The 17,418-nt window shown below is 44.5% G+C and overlaps 1 protein-coding gene across 4 annotated transcripts in view; it reads left to right on the top strand.

The window, feature by feature from the left end:
- Positions 1-3,145: 3,145 nt before the first annotated feature.
- The window catches only part of LOC115523298 (kalirin-like), a 116,837-nt gene continuing 102,564 nt past the window's right edge, over positions 3,146-17,418 (top strand). For 3 of the 4 annotated variants that reach the window (XM_030329210.1, XM_030329208.1, XM_030329209.1), the window contains exon 1: positions 3,152-3,390. In XM_030329210.1, the coding sequence (XP_030185070.1) occupies positions 3,303-3,390 (88 nt within the window). In that variant the 5' untranslated portion in view covers positions 3,152-3,302. Of the gene's footprint in view, positions 3,391-17,418 lie in introns of all 4 variants that reach the window. The other variant, XM_030329211.1, reaches the window with a different exon arrangement.

Genomic DNA, 17,418 nt, shown 5'->3' with positions numbered 1-17,418 from the left:
ATATAGTATCATGTCATCTGCAAATAATGAAACTTTTACTTCTTCCTTACCAATTTGGATGCATTTTATTTCTTTTTCTTGTCTGATTGCTGTGGCTAGGATTTCTGGTACTATGTTGAATAAAAGTGATGAGAGAGGACATCTTTGTCTTGTTCTTGATATTAGGGGGAAAGCTTCTAGTTTTTCACCATTGAGTATGATGTTAGCTGTGAGCTTTTCATATATGAATGCCTAGAATTTTTGAAAGCTTCTCTGATGATTCTATAGGCACCAGTGTTTAATAACCATTTCCCTACCATCCCCTTTAAATTGTCCTGAGGACATTGCCATAAAACATATAGATGAAGTTTAGAAGAAGCAGGCATCTATTTTCTTAAATCCCTCAACTCATAACTTGGTCAGAGGGGCGCCTGGGTGGCTCAGTTGGTTAAGCAACCAACTTCAGCTCAGGTCATGATCTCATGGTTTGTGGGGTTGAGCCCCACATTGGGCTCTGTGCTGACAGCTCAGAGCCTGGAGCCTGCTTCTGATTCTGTGTTTTCCTCTCTCTCTCTGCCCCTCCCTCTGCTTGCAGTCTGCCTCTCTCTCTCTAAAAAATAAACATTAAAAAAAATTTAAAAAAAAAACTTAGGTATCTGATGTTGATTCCCTTTTCTTTCACATTCTTGGTGAGTCTTTCTTAACAGCTGGCTCCACAGGGCTGGGATTGGTTTTGTTCACCAATGTAGACCTACTACCTAGAACAGAGCCTGGCACATAGTAGGCATTCAGTAAGTACTTGCTGAATTATTGAATAGGTCTGCAATCAGTCTGTCTCAGTTGTGTTCAAGACTTTCTTGTCAGATTGTAGACATCACTGGTATACTGAGGCTGGCATTACTGGTTACTGAGTTATTGGTGCTAACCCCAGAATGAATCTCCATTGGATGTGTTGACTTTATCAACTTAAGATGGGTTGGTGTTCCTAATGGTTTTACATCTTTGTGTTGGTAATAGGATGGATCCTGGGTTATAAGGACCAGTAGAAATATGCCTGATGGATTCTTTTCTTGGAGACTAAGACTACTTTAGGGCCTACTCATGCTCTGATTTCTGAAGTAAAGGCTGGGTCTCCCACAAACATCTAACTCAAGCCAGTTTCTGCAAGATGATGTCATCAGCCTCTTGCAAAGGATTATGACAGAAAAGTGATCAAGGTAACTTGAACACAAAGGCCCAGAAGGAAGATTTAACTGAAAAAGTGTTTACCAAGCAATTTTGAAACATCTTTCAATTTCTGTCAGAATGCCTGAGAAGTATCCAGAGAGGTGGATTAGGTAGATAGACCAAATATAGACTATTGTATCATAGCCCCATGCAGTGGATCACAAGCAAATAAAGCTCACTTTATTAGAAGGGCTGAGGTTCTGGCCAATTATCTGCTCTGCACTGGAAAGGACAGCAAAGTGAATTTTGTCTTGAGAGAACTAGACAACAGTATGTGTTGGTTGCCACAGGTCAGAACTGGAATCCAGGATAACTATGATCCTGAAGTCATTCATGCTGGCAAGATGAGACTGACCAATAGGATGATCAGTGAATCAGGAATCTGGGGTGCAGGCTGCATGAGCAATTTGAACTTTTATTTCTCTGTTTTGTATGTGGATTACCAGGGGCATATTTCCTGCTCAACGATGAGATTCTTATATAACCCTTGCCAGGAGAGGCTATCAAGGAAATGGCAGTGGCAAAACTAGAAGTTAGATTCTGACTCTAGGTTCTACTGTTTCTATGGGGTGAAGCTCTTTAGAGTTTCTCTTTAGGCCCAAACCATCAAAGCCTTATCATAGTTCATTCAGCTTCCTCAGTTATAAAAGAGGACCCTTCCTTTTAAGGGGTGTGTGTGTGTGTGTGTGTGTGTGTGTGTGTGTGTGTGTATAAATGAGTTAATGTGTACAAAGCAATGAGGAGAGTGCTTGGCACAAATAAATGCTCAATACATGGTAGCCACTGTTACTCATTAAGTGGTGCTGCTGTTATTTACTGAGCATCTACTGGGTTCCAACCATGTGGCAGGTGCTGCAACATTGGATCTAAACATGGTTCAAACTGAGAACTGAAGCCCCAGATCCCAGTCACTTCTAAAAGGCTTGTCCCCTGGCTGTCTTTCTTGCAGGTGGGAATTGGTTACCTTGAGTGATCACCTTCTGTTTTTGATTCCTCTCACAGATCTCCCTTTTTTCTGATCAGTGGGCCCTCTCTATGAGTGTTGTATGTCTCCAGAAATTCCTTTTTCCTAAATCTGGACACAAGGGGATGGGAGAGGTGACCCGTGAGTGATAAACACAGTGGTTCATAGGAAGGTCCGGTGGATGTGATCCAGGTGGATTTCGCGGAGCGAGTGAGGGATATATGTCCTTAAATATGAAAAATATTTTTAAAGGAAAAGCTTAGGGAAATAAGTAAAGAAATGGTGGACCCATTAGGTGTGGTTGGAGGGATGGGACTCTTAAACATCTAACAGGCATTTGCGTGGACATGTCTTTTAAAATTCTACTGGCAATCCTGTAACATAAGAATTCTTTCTCCTTTTATTTTTTAAATGAGGAATTTGGTTATCAAAAAAGTGAAGGGACTTGCCTAAAGTCAAACGGTTAGCAGGCGATAAAACAGCTTTGAATTTTGGGTTTCATCATTAGGGGCGCGGAGCCTAGAAAAAATTCCGGCGCTATTATCATTATTAGCATTCACTATTGAAAGGAGGGAAAGGGGAGGGTTAAGTGAAGGTGTTTTCAATGCGGAGGGGACGTCCTCCTTTCCCAGGCTGAGGGGAAGGAGAGGGTGAATCTGTTAGAGAAAAGGCATTATTGGGTCTTGAGCCTTCTAAATCTGCTCCTGCCCCACCTCCTTGGCCTCATCTGGTTGTATATGTTAAACCGAAGCTGAGGAGAGGAAGCTGCACACGAGGAGAAACACCTGTTGTGTGCCGGAGGCGGGGGTATACCCCAGACCGCCCCCCCCCCCCAGTGCTCGCCCAGGGTCACAGCAGAGCCGCTGGCGGAGACTCCGGCCAACAGCTGGACTTTGGAACTCCGCCCCCTTAGGCCCTCCCTCCAGGCCGGCACCCCGCCCCTCCTCCCCAAGGTGGCTGTGGCTCCCAGAAACAGCGGCGGCCGCGCTGCGGGGAGAGGACGGCGGGCGGGCCGGCCGGGAGGAGGGAGAGAACTGGCTCGCGGCCGCGGCGCTGAAGTTTCCTGCCCGCCGCGCTCCCACCCTCTGCTGGCGGCCCGGGCCATGCCGGAGCGCTGGGGTCGAGCGGCAGCATGAAGGGCGGCGACCGCGCTTACACCCGAGGTCCCTCTTGGGGGTGGCTCTTTGCTGCCAAGTGCTGCTGTTGCCTCCCGTGCAGAGGTGAGTAGCTGTTGGCGTTCTCGCCTTCTTTTAGCAAAGCCCGGGACCGCGAGGCGGTGGGGTGGGCGGGCCAGGGGGGTCGCGTCAGTTTCCCCAGCAGAAAGCGGGCTCGCTCGCGGGGAAGTTCGGACTCGGAGGCAGAGCTGCAGTTTGGCAACTCAGTTACTTACTTGTCAGCGACTTTGGATGTCAGGACTCCAGCCTGCCGGGGGGGAGGGGGGATGCGGGGGGGATGGGGAGGAGGCCCTCTGGGGCTGTGCGTCCCAGTAGTGGCCGAGTCGCACTTCCCTCATCTCATTTACATATGGATCTCAGCGGAAGGATTAACGAGTGACTCCTAGCTATAGGAATGTATTTGACACTTGTCTCTACACTAGGAACTATTTTTGCCAAGTGACAATTTTCTTTGGGGACTGGAGCGGGCTTTTCTTTGCCTGGGCTTTCGCAGGCCAGCTGGGTGTGCAACTCTGGGCCGAGGTTCGCTCATTAATTAACCAAGAACTCTCTATGTACCCAATTAGGGCTGTATTTAACTATTCTGCTAATTTTAATGTTGTTGAGGAGATTGCGGGAAGCAACTAATTTCCCCAAACTCAGCCTGCAAAGCAAAATGGTGAGAAGGTTCACGGAGAGGTCTATCAGTTGTGGAGCCTCACCTGAAAAAGGAATCGGGCGTTTCCTAGACAGAGTTGACATATGTTCCTAAAACTGTCCCTGACACTTTAACAGTTCAGCTTGGAGGCTGGAGCAAGAGAGATTTTGTTTCTGTGTGGTTAGAAGTGAGAATATAGCCTCTCACTGGACATTTGCCATTTTTAAATTTCGCCTATTGGACCTCTTGCCTCCACCCCAATTTACAGTGCCCCAGTCTCCGTCGCCATCCTCATCTGACAAAGTCCGGATGCAGCTTTCTCTCTGAGTTACTGATAAATAAACTTCATTCATCATCATCTACGCCACATACAACAGAGACCTGACACAGTCCTCATCCTGAGCTGATACAAGGCTACAAAAACTAATTAAATCTGAAGGACCTTTTCCCAAGTCATTAAGGTTCATAATGCCAGCATTAGGTTCTCAGTCTCTGCATTTAATTAGAACAGGCTGAAACTGTGTGGTAGCCAGCTCTAAAAGCCAGAATTCAGATCGAGAAGGAATCTTTGAGGGCCGGGGACCCTCACCAGCATCCAAGCCTAGTTCAGAAACATTCAAAACCAAGGCTGGGAATTGAAGGAAAGGGGCATTAGAAAGGAGAGGAAGCAGGAAATGACCAAAGGGAATCTGAGTGGGTGGGATTGCTCTGCAGTCTGGGCTGCTTTCGGGGGGAAGGGTTTACAAGCAGGATTTCTTGGGAACCCATTTCCTGTCAAAAGGCAGAATTCGGGAACTTGGGCAGTGCTTTTCTAAAGCTCCTGCAGCTGCCTGCTTGAATCCAGATGTGTGGGAGCCCCAGCTTCCCTGCAGAGGAATTCTCCTGGGGTCTCTCAACCCTTTGCTTTGTGTATTGCCCCGGCTTCCCCTCCAGCTCCCAGGCCCAGGAAGTAGGGGTGGGGCGGGGAGCCCACCTCCTGCCTGCAGGACTGGGAAAGCTGTGGCTGCAGGCTCTGTGGCTGGCAGAGGGGGCGTGAGAGGGAAGGGGGGTGTTGCAGGAGCCAAGCCAGAGCTCCAGGACACCACTGACCCTCAGCTGAAGGTGGAGGGAAGCCAAAGACCCAAGCAGTGAAAGCAGCATAAAAGGAGAAAGGGGGGTAACAGAAGTGGGTGCCTCGTCACTTTCTTCCACTTTACTCCTTACTCTTTCCTAGATGGGAGACATGAGGAAGATGGGAGGGGGAGCTGAGATATCCACCCTTTAAAGAACTCCTGGCCTCAGTGGCAGGGTGGTTATATCTGAGGTATGGGGCACTACCCCGAGGCTCCCTAGGTCCGCTCCAACAGAAAAGAGAGATCTGCGTCTCCACCCAGACTGGAGGCATCTATTCGGAAGCAGATTGCAAAGATAAGTCTTGTACTGAGCCTGAACAGAGCCCCGAACGCTGTGGGAGAAAGCTCGCCCAGTTGCAACACGGAGCAGGACCGAGGGAAATCTGAGAGGCTGACTGGAGCGGAGGGCAGCACAACCAGGGACGGTTGCTTCTCTTTTCAGCCGAACCAGTTTCTCTGGTTGTACAGACTTCATACAATTGAAAGGTAGCTTCCCTTTTAAATAAAGGCAGCTGGCTATTTGGCCTCTCTCTCTCCTCACAGAACTTGGCTCCTGCTGTTCCAGTAGCTGCACTCTGAAGCTAGTGGGTCAGAACCACTACCAAGGTTCCCAAGTCAAGGGGCCTTCCCAACTGGCTGCCAGTCACTCAGAATTCAAAGGGCTGAGGAAAGTCTAAGCCAAGTCCTTCTAAAGCCCGAAGAAAAGAGGAATTGGAATGTTCTGGTTATTTTTGATCGACCCAAAGCTAAGTGAGGCATCCTGGACTTTCCCTGGGTGGATCCTAAGTGGCTATACTTGTTAGCACAAGGGCGAGTCAAGGTTTTAGTGATATACCTGTGTGGTTTTTAAATATCGTATTTGAGAAAAACATGAGTGAAATTAGTTGAGCTTGTCTTTTGACTTGGAAAAGTGAGGAAATCAACTATCTGTTTTCTCTTCCAGTTTTTGGCTCTACTGAGTATGAGTATGGTAAAGGGGTTTGATGCGAGGTGATCTTTCTTCCCTACCCTGAAACTGGTGTTGAAGAGCAGAAAAACTGAAGACCAGGGATAGGCTGGAAATAGACATCAGGTGCAAAGAAAGAAAGACAGCAAATACATTTATAACTGCCTTTTTGAAAGTGAAAAATAGCCACACGTGAGATAATAGCATGTGTGCGTCCGAAAGCTGATTAATCATTGATGTCACACTTTGTGAGAAGTTTCAGGATTGCTGAAAGGCTATTTAGACTTTCCTTTAAGCCTGAAGAAGTGGGTCACTTCTGGATTCTCCTTCAGTTATCTTAAATTTTTAAAAAACACCTTGTTTCAGAGACAAAAAGGAATTCAAATCACCGGGAAGTTGCTAAGTTCTGTGTTGCAGACTGAAATTTGTGACTTCTTAGATCATGGAGCCTAGAAATTCTTTCTGACCTTGCTAGGTGGAAGCCAGTTTTAGAGCCTTTAATTTTCTAGTCCACTTGTAATTAACTTTGAGTATGTGGACAAAAGTGCCCTTCTTGGAAACCCTTCCTGATGGCTGTCCTCTTCTGCTTCTCCACAGTGTGTGCAGGATTTATTTATATTTATTACTGTATCACTGTCCTTGCATCTCAAACCCTCCTGCCATTGTGTGTCCCCATTCATGCTGCAAGTGCCAGGTTTAGGAGTCTAACTATCTCAGAGGTAAAGAGAGAGAGGAGTGGTGACTTAAGCAGACTGAATCAGCTTACAGGGGAGATGCTGGGATCACATTCCCATGGCTTTTTCACCACGTGGGCAGTTGGGTTCCAGCTTGACTCTGACATCATGGGGCCTGGGTAAGGGCTATGAGGCTCCACAGGGCATCCCATGTCATCATCATCTGTTAGCTCTCTTTTTCCCCTACCTTTTCCCAGAATCACTAGACAGGGACCTTATGACTTGATGTGACTGCCTTTTCTATGGCCCATAAATTAATATAGCTCATTTTATAAACTGAATTTAATGTGTGAAAGCATGACATCAAGTTCCTTTAGAAGGTGCTAGTAACCTCAAAGAGCAGCCCTTGTAACATTCACTATTACAGATTTAACTCACCACTCAAGGCACAAAATTCTTGGGACCTTAATGCACATACCCTTTCATTTCTTCATCTTCCAGGAAGTGCCTGTATCACAAAGAAAACTGCATCAACCATTTAGCATGTATGTTTTTCCAGTGTATCTTTCAGGTTTTCTGCCTCCTGAGGAGATTTCCTAATGTAAGGAGAGTTCCCACACATACCTACTCTCCCCAACCCAAATCCTTCCTATGTCCCTTCCCCTATCTGATTCTCTTAGGACTAGGAAGAAGGACATCCATGGTTACCTGGATAACAGTACTCAGTGCCAGTTGTAATGTCCCTAGTAGAAATGGTAGTGTATTGGGGCGCCTGGGTGGCGCAGTCGGTTAAGCGTCCGACTTCAGCCAGGTCACGATCTCGCGGTCCGTGAGTTCGAGCCCCGCGTCAGGCTCTGGGCTGATGGCTCGGAGCCTGGAGCCTGTTTCCGATTCTGTGTCTCCCTCTCTCTCTGCCCCTCCCCCGTTCATGCTCTGTCTCTCTCTGTCCCAAAAATAAATAAAAAACGTTGAAAAAAAAAGAAAATTAAAAAAAAAAAAAAAAGAAATGGTAGTGTATGGGTTTGGTAGGATGAGGTGGAAATTGGAAATGGAAGCCAAATATCTCTCCCCTGGTACAGCTGTGGGTCCCGTAATCACCCATAATGCCATAGGCATCACCCCCATAGTTCCATGTGCTACAAGTTGGTTAAGTCCTAACATGAGATAAAAAAGCAAAAATTCAGACTCTGTAACTATGTTTTTATGAAAAATTATTTTAAAGTTAAAAAAAATAAGGGGCACCTGGGTGGCTCAGCTGGTTAAATGTCCAACTTTGGCTCAGGTCATGATCTCATGGTTTGAGGGTTTAAGCCCCACGTCATGCTCTGTGCTGACAGCTCAGAGCCTGGAGCCTGCTTCAGATTCTGTGTCTCCCTCTCTCTCTGCCCCTTTTCCACTCACACTCTGTCTCTCTCTCTGTCTCTCTGTCTCTCTCTCAAAAAATAAATGAACATTAAAAAAAAATTTCAAGTTAACAAATAAAAGTGAACATTGGAGGTTCGCTTTTGAGCCCCGTACTATAGGCATATCTTATACTGGAGAAGGGTTACTGATATTCTACTTCATGGTCATTCCCCTCAAGAATCGTGACGCCGTTGTGCTCTTCTGCCCTAAAAATATTCCTTACGCTTTGAAGTGCTTCTCCTCTTTCAGTGAGTGAGTGGCTGCCGTCTCCTTCAGACCAAACCCCAGATTTTTCCTGAAGGAGGGCCCTACAAAAATCATGGATCTGAAACCAGAGGGAGGGCTTCTTGAACAGAAGGGTCTAAATCATGGAAAGTTGGAGATCACTGAATAGATCTTTTATAGAGGAGGAAGCTGATACAGCCACTTACTAACAGGTCAGAAGTAGAGCCCTTTTCCTGCGCTCTTTCCTCAACTCCGTTACTGTCTTCACGGGTGTGGACTTCTCATACTGTGGACACAGGTGAGGTCAAGACAGCTGAGAAGGGTAGAGGCAGTCCCTAAACCGGAACTAAGGTGTTGACTGTGGATTATCCGTAGTTCTGTGGGATGACTGCATTGCCTGGAGCCATTTGGAACTAGACCTGTCTGGTCAGCTTGGAAGGGCTATTTGAAGGGCTATCCTGACCACAGAAGGCAAAGGCTGTCACATCCCTGACCCGAACCAGCTTGTGTGCATGTTCTTGATAAATATCTGTTCGTGTTTTTCCCTCTGGTTCAATTTTTTTCAGAAGGTCCCTTTTCTCCTTTCTTATCCCTTTTCTTGAAATGTACCCTTTCAGGTGGAAATGAACCAATGAAATGCATTCCTATCATTCTATCTTTGAGTGCCTCTGGTTTTTATGTAACACACAACGTTTCAATTCATTTGACAGATGTTTATGTGCTGACTGCCTGCCAACCCTTCACTAGGTACTGGGGGAGAATGGATGGGAATCATAATGGTGCTGGCCCCATTTGGGTGTTGTGAGGATGAGTTAAGAAAATGTATGTAAAGGGCTTAGCATAACACCAGGCATATAAAGTGGTTTAAAAAAGGTAGCTACTAATGGTAATGGTAATTTCATTGCTAGACATAGACCCTATCCCGATGGGACTCCCACCTAAATATATGTGAGTCCTCTGGGTGGTAATACTATAAGTCTACGTTCCTAAGCAATTTCACGCTCTTGGTTCAAACCACTGTCAGCTGTGCCTCAATGCTGTGGCATCATCGCTGTGGGAAAGAAAGTTTGTGATGTAGAAGTATGATAGGGATCTCCTCCTTCCTTCTATTAAGCCAATTTTAAAAAGAAACACATAACTCTCCTAGTGTTACAATCTTTGTGTGTTACATGGAAGAACATTCCAAAAAGGATACTGGCAAGAACACTAAGCATCCCTGAGTTCTTCTCTGAGCGAGAGCACAAGGTACAAGAATTGGAGCATAACTACACTAATATTAAAATTCACATCCTGAGGACCCACCTGATATAAAAACACATCACTTCTTCTTTCCTACCCTTTGACTTTGGCTAACAATCTAATGACACACATTTTTCTATTTACTTCAGCTAACATTTTTTGCACATGCGTCATATGCAAAGCTTTGCTAGTCTTTTTTTCAATGTTTATTTATTTTTGAGAGAGAGAGAGACAGAGACAGAGGGTGAGTGGGGGAGGGGCAGAGAGAGAGGGAGACAGAATCTGAAACAGGCTCCAGGCTCCGAGCTGTCAGCACAGCCCAAGGTGGGGCTCGAACCCATGAACTGTGAGATCATGGCCTAAGCCGAAGTCAGATGCTTAACCGACTGAGCCACCCAGGCACCTCTTTGCTAGTCTTCTTTAGACTGTTTTTGCCTAGATAAAAATCATCACCTGCTGCCCACAGCAGCCCCCACGGTTCTGAGGTTTGGCCAGTATCTTGTGTATTTCTTGCAGATGGCGGACATGGGTAGTTTGGCTCCCCCACTGGGTCTGTTCAGTAACTAGTGGAGGATATCTTTCCTGGTTGACAAGTAACCTTCTGTGTTATACCTTGTGGAAGGAGGGGAAGCCCTGGTCACACCTGTGAGACAGCAAGAAGGCTTCCAGGTTGGCTTCAGCCAGGTAAAAGAGCAAAGATCACAGTTACAGAACAGGCTGTTCCACATTCTTCTTGCTTTCCTGGTGACCACAGTGAGGAAACTGTCCAATTGAAAGGAAGGGAAATCCCTTCTACCACTAGATTGAAACAGTACCTCATAAAACATTTCTGTTTCCAGGTGTTTGCTTTCCGTGGGGCAGGATTAGCTGAAAGCACGTGTTTGTTCTCCTGCAGCACCTGGTGTGTAACAGGCTCTCAGGACATTCCCACTATCTGCCCTCCTGTCGTTAGAACCTCCATATTGCTCCCATGGAAAAAGGGATGTTACCTTTCCCCATCCAAAAGGGAACCAAGCCTCGTGTTAGAAAGAATGGCAAACACTCCACTTCTGCAAATTTTGAACCTCAGTCCCACACCTGTGCAGTGCCTCTTTCTCTTCTCTCTCTACTTGGAGCAGAAATTCTTGAAGAATGGTCACTGGGGAACATGATAGAAATGCAGATTCTTGGATCCATTGACTCAGACCCTGCACTCTGTGTTTTAACAAGCCCTCCAGGTGGCTTGGTTTTTTTGTTTGTCTGTTTGCTCTTTTTCTTTCTACTCTCCACTTGGCCCCCTCCCTCCTCCTACCTCCCCCCTTCTCCCAGCCCCAGCAAAAGCATTCTATAACTGAAGATGTCCTGCTTCCCTGGGGATTCCTGCTTTGAGAAGTGGAGGAAGCCTCTGTGAGACTCACTTTTCACTTGTGCGACTAGTGAGCTAGGAATCCCCTACGTTTTTCATGAACTCCTTTGCTTTTGTTTTGATTTTATTATCTGCTTTTATTTCATTACTCTTAAAGCTAACTATGCTCGCTGCAGAAAAAGTCAAGTTAGGCAAACAGAAGACCATAAAAGCATAACTTCTAGGATTATAGCATAATCCTAACCACTTAGAAACAACTACTTAACTACTTAATAGGTTCTTTTCTATATGTTTCCCCCCTTAATAAATGGGTTCATATCTTACATAGTGCTTTATAACTTGATTTCCCTTAATCTTTTGAACGTCCTCCCAGGTAGAGGCATTTCCAAGGCATTTTTAACGGCTGCACAGTGTTTCAAGGCAGACAAGACGTGATTGACCATTGTTAGTATTGATTTAATATAATGGGTAAAAGTTTTGTGAAGAGGGATGAGGAAGAGCCCTGGGTGGAGAAACAGATCTTTCCAGAATCAGATTCTACACCAGACTGATCCTTGTCCTGTGGTTTACACATTTCCACTCCCTATATTCCACCTTTCCTTTCCTTGGGATGTATGATTTACCCCACCAGAGAGGTATGATTTCTTACTCAGGAGATCAGCATGCACTGTAACAAGGACATAGGTTTCCCCCACTCATCCTTCTCTTCTTAAGTGGTGTTAGGAGTCTTCTCGCTCCTTAGGCACTGAGCAGGCCTAGGAATTTTTCTTTTCTTTCTTTAATTATTTTAAGACATACCTTTGAAAATAGGTCATTTTTAAATTATTGTAACTGGGAAAGAGCCTTGATTAATTTTTTCCTAGAAAAATCATATATAAATGTTGGGAAAGCATTTGGAAATACAAATAAATGAAAATAAAATCTCATTACCTAGAGATAGCCATAGTGACACTTTGAATAAGCCTTTTAATCTTTTTTCCCATGTATCTATTTTTTTTTCCAAAAATACAACATAGTAGTATTATAAACTTCCTTCACATAACATATTGAACAACTTCTATGATGCTTTTTCTGTATTCATTCAGTGAAATGCTGGAGCCAGGTTGAGATCATTAAATATTTAGGGTTTTGAGGGTGGATTGTTAAACCATTGGTAGCTTGAGATCATCCATGGCGAGATGTCATGAGATACCACAAATCAAGGGGTTTTTTTGTTTTTTTCAAAGAGCTGGTTTCTCAGCATACCACTAGATGCACATTTTATCTTGTGTGAATATGTTTTTTTAAATTTTCAATCTGTTTTTGCTTGTTTCTACTTTTTGCTATTATAAGCAATGTTATAACGGCCAGTCTTATAGTTAAGTCTTAGCATACACCCATCATTACTTCCTTAGGATAAATCCCTAGAAGTGGGGTTCCTCCATCAAAGAACATTCAGAATTTCACAACTCCTTTGTTGCCAGTTAAACCCCCCTCCCCTTCCCCTTTCACACCCTGTGAAAAGAAGAGTGTACTGCTTTTTGTTTTAAGAGGATTTATGAGGGGCGCCTGGGTGGCGCAGTCGGTTAAGCGTCCGACTTCAGCCAGGTCACGATCTCGCGGTCCGTGAGTTCGAGCCCCGCGTCGGGCTCTGGGCTAATGGCTCAGAGCCTGGAGCCTGTTTCCGATTCTGTGTCTCCCTCTCTCTCTGCCCCTCCCCCGTTCATGCTCTGTCTCTCTCTGTCCCAAAAATAAATAAACGTTGAAAAAAAAAAATTTAAGAGGATTTATGAGAAACCTCTGGGACAAGGAATTTCATCTCTCTCCTGTTGTTTGCTTCTGTTTACATTTTCTGAATTAACTTAATTCTTTTTATATAAGGAAACGCCCTGGCTAAGAGCCTTTGATTCTTAGGCTACATACTGATATGCAAGTTGTAAAAAATATGTTTTGTGTTTGTGCTGGGTTGAGAGGCAATATATCATGATGATTAAGAGCTTAGACTCTGGAGCCAGAATGAGTTTGAATCCCAGCTCTGCTACTTATCTGTGTGACCTTGTGCAAATTATACAAACTCTTTGGCTCATTTTCCTCATCTGGAAAACGGAGATGATGAAGGAATCTAGTCTTGGGGTTTCTACAAGGCTTAGATGAGTTGACATACGTAAACCACTTAGAACCGGCACATGGTAAGTTCTAGGTAACTGTTAGGTTATTATTAACATTAACAAGTATATAGAAGTCTCCGTGGAACTGTGCCAACTGTCACATTCAGATTATTTCATTAGCTCCTTCATCATTTGGGAAATCGAGCTGAGCATTTCTTGTATCAACCCCCAAATATTTGAGTACCACGTGGCAGGTATCGAACTAGCGACAGTAGAGAACTTAAAATGTTTTCATCCCCTTGAGGATCTTACAGTCCAACTTGAGAGCTGTTCCATAAATATGAAACAGTAAATAATAACAAAAAACAATGGGGAATAGTTGCTGAAGACAATAAGGGGAGAGATACTCCAGGGTCCTACCTGATTGCTGACTAAAATAACTATGCAAAATCTGCTGGAAGCACAGTGGCCTGGGCTGGTCTGGGAGGACTTCTCAGGAGATACAAAGTTGTCTCTGGGCCCTAAAGGGCAAGATGGGGTTTTTAAAGGGCTGAATATATGGTGAGAGCAGAGCAGCGGGTACATGCAGGGGACCCCAGAGGAAATCAGGTCAGACCTGCCTTCTAGAAGTACACTGTCCAGTTCGGTGGCCATTATCTGTATGCAGCTATTGAAGACTTGAAATGAAGCTAGTTCAAACTGACATGTGCTGTAAGTATGAATTACATATCAAATTTCAAAGATTTAGTACAAAAAAACCACATTGAGAATCTCAATAATTTAGGTATTGATTGATTGCAATTGAAATGACAATATTTTGGAGATTTGGGGTTAAATACAGTATATTAAAATTAATTGCACCTGTATATTTTTACTTTTTATCATGACACTAGAAAAATTTTAATTATATAAAACTTATATAACATTATTTTATATTACGTAAAAAATAAAATCATATGTGTGGGTCACATTTATGGCTTGCAATTTATTTCTGTTGGACAGAGCTGTCTGAGAGCTTATAGTCCATGATACAGTGATGTGCCAGAGTAGAAAGTTTCCATCCCATCCCAGGGCCAACCCTAGGCCCTCTTCCCAGCCATCTCCATGATTGTAGGAGGATGCAGTCTCTCTGATGCTGAAAGATGCCCACGGGCCTTCTCAACCTAAACTTTTAAGAGAGGCAGTTACCTATTTTCATTTCTGAGCAACACAGTTTGTGAGGAAACAGGGCTTAAATTGCAGGTTCTCCCACAAAGCTCAGACAAGCCAGCTTTTAGGAATATAATGAGGGAAGATCCTGAAAGCAGTGCTAAAAACAGGAAGAGTGACAACATGCTACCATCTCCCAACCCCATAACCCCTCAACCAAAACCCTCCGGTCCTGCTCCTTTATGTAACAAAAACAGCATTGCTGGCTGGCATGTCCCCAGGGTCTGAGGGAGAAGATGGCTGGTATGGCAGGGCAGAATGGAGATGGAGAGATGTGACTAGGTGGGTCCGTGGAGCCCCAGGCTGAACTCGGGCAAGCTTCATTTTGTCCTTTAACTAAATGATGTGTGAGTGTTCAAATGTATCATTCTGAGCAGCATTTTTTATCTTTATTTTTGTCCTCATGCAGCATCACCAGGTGTCTCGCTGAGCACAGTGCTATCCAGGGTATTGGGGTCATTTCCCTATTTGTCTAGAGAAAGCTGTACATGTAGCCTGTCTTGATTATACATCATAGAACACTAGAATTTTACAGCATGTCAGATCATAAAGTTCTGAGTTTTATACATGAGAAGAACACTTAAGAAAAAAGAAATGACTTATCCGAGGTGTCAACTGGTAATTCATGAAATGAGATCATTCTGTCTGTAGCATATTGCTTGTGTTTTTTAGAGAAGATGATGAAAGGCAGACTAGTCCTGTCATTTTGTTTGGGGGGATGGAAAGGGTAGAGGCGCTGGATCAAGTCTGAGAGGAGACCCAGCTCTTTGGAAGGAATCTAAGGGCTGGGGATCCTAGTAAATCAGAAATCACTCTTAGCTTCCTGGAACTGTGTCCTAGCTACCTGCTCTAGATTTGCTCCTGTAGAAACCTGCCCCATGGTGTCCACTTACATCTGGTGTTTCTAAATGTCTAGAGGGATTCTGGGGGAACTTACCTGCTCTGAAATCACAGCTGGACTCCCCGAATTTAGAACTGAGGACTAGGTCCCTCTGGCTCTGATGAAATCAGGGTCTGCCCCATTGGCCTGGAGTCTCCAAGCAAGACTAGCCAATTCAGGGGACCTTCTTGGGATATCTCAAAGGGCCTTTCTGTGACCTTCCAAGCAAAATGGAAGGTCAGGTTGATCTGAAGCCAGGCCTTGATAGCCAGTGTGCTCCAATCTAATCAGGTTCCCATGAGGTCTTCCTGGAGAACCCAGGATATCTGTGGCTGCCACAATATTCCAGGGATGTTACCCAAGGTCTCTTGCACTGGTCATTTCTGACTCCTCCAAGACTGGGGGATAATCAGAAATCATAGCTAGGGAACGAAATAGACATGGCACTTCCCTCAAAAACTTACAGTTTAGAGGGGACAACAGATATCACATACCTTTTTCTAAGTGTTCTCAGAGGATGCTGTGAGAATATCTGTTGGTAGTAGGAGTCAGGGTGGAATTTAGATTGGGTGGGAACCCTGCCTGAAGAACTAACAAAGTACCTAAAGTCTAGTTACTACCACTCTTCTGGTCCCCAAATGAGTATTATTTGCATTCTGGACCAAGCTAAAGAGTCCTTCCAAAAGGTTTTGCTAAATATTATGGGAAAACACAAGGGAAGTAGAATAAAAGAAGCATAAAGCCAGACAGTTTTCTAAAATTCATTTTTTTGGTACCTTGTTCAAAGCTGGCTTGCTTCAAGGGCTCATGTACCATTCTTAAGTCCCCAGGCACCAGAGGAACCTGTACTGTGTCCATAAGGGATCATTGCTGAGGCCCTCACTTGCTAACTCATGACATGGGGAGCTGTCATCTTGTGATCGGAGCTCCCCTTCCTACATATTTTGTCCCTGGAATCCAGTTAAAGGGGCCAGATTCCCATTCACCATTCTGCACTTTGGGCCTTCCCATCTGGCTTAGTTTCTGCTCTAAGGCGTTGTCATCCACCGCTGCTGTCTCCCACAGTGATACGCCACTGATCATGCACGCTGGCAGGTCCCACTGAGGCTAAGTGACCCTCTCTTAGCAATCTTATAGACTTGACTCTACAACATATGGGACACTGTGCTCAGAGTACCTTGAGATCTTTCCCAATTCCCAATTCAAAAGGGGATTTAAAAAATATGTTTACTTGGATTCTGCATGAAAGCAGGGGAAGACCTCAATAACCTTTTGAGGTTTTTTTCAGCCTTTCTAATTTGTAGGTGCCTTTTTATGTGTGTGCACTATGGTTAGGAAGTTCTACCCCCTTCTCAATTTAACTTCTATCCTAACCACCAAATAGTGCTTCCATTTTAGAGTGGCAGCAGCCAACTCTACCAGAGTGTCTGTGGATCTCTCCAAACAGCCGGTTTCCCAGCCCATTCCCAGTGAGGTGGTCAGGTCTAAATTTAACCATGACCTTCTGCCAGCATACGCAAGCTAGGGCCGCAAGAGCAAAATCAGAGCTGGACTGTTCTCAGGGGTGTGTGTGTGTGTGTGTGTAGGAGTTAAAAGAGAAGGTAAGCTAAGCTTCCCAAAAGGCCAGATGAGCCCTGGGGGAAGAGAAGATGTTCAGGGCAGGGAGAGTATAGTCATCCCAAATGACTATGGGAGTTTATGCCAGCTTGGCCAGGTCTTGTGGAGAAAATCAGCCAAATTCTCCACTCTCTCGGTTTCCTCCCATATAAAGTATCTGTGACGTAATTCACCTGGATTTGTAATTACCATGGCTGCCTGCCAAGCGTTATACCACACTTATGTGCTCACTCTTGTCTCTTATTCCACAATTACTGATCCCAGGTTTGTGAGATACAATCTGCACATTGTCTTGTATAGACAATGAGGGGCTGAAACAAGATTTCAGCTCTTGTTTACTTGTCTGGCTTGCATCTTTTTCTGTATCAGTGGGTACGTATCTCAGACACAGGTCAAGGGCAGTGCTGTAATTCTATTGGTGGAATGGTCTTACACATTTTTATACCAAATACGTATGAATGCAAAGCACTGAAAGTGGTGTAGTTCATAAAATTTAGCTCATTATAATTTTGTCACACCTTCAATTTGTATTTATAGTCATGATTAACATCCTATACCATAAAATTTATAGGCATATATGTGACATCATGTGTATATATATATATATATATATATATATATATATATGACATTTTTAGAATAGCATCAGCTTAGGACTCAAATAGGACAATCTTTTTTTAAGTAGGCTCCACACCCAA

This window comes from Lynx canadensis, chromosome C2 (genome assembly GCF_007474595.2).
Source record: "Lynx canadensis isolate LIC74 chromosome C2, mLynCan4.pri.v2, whole genome shotgun sequence".
Classification (NCBI taxonomy): Eukaryota; Metazoa; Chordata; class Mammalia; order Carnivora; family Felidae; genus Lynx; species Lynx canadensis.
Note: the sequence above shows the minus strand (reverse complement) of the source record. Positions and strands in the feature narration are given on the sequence as shown.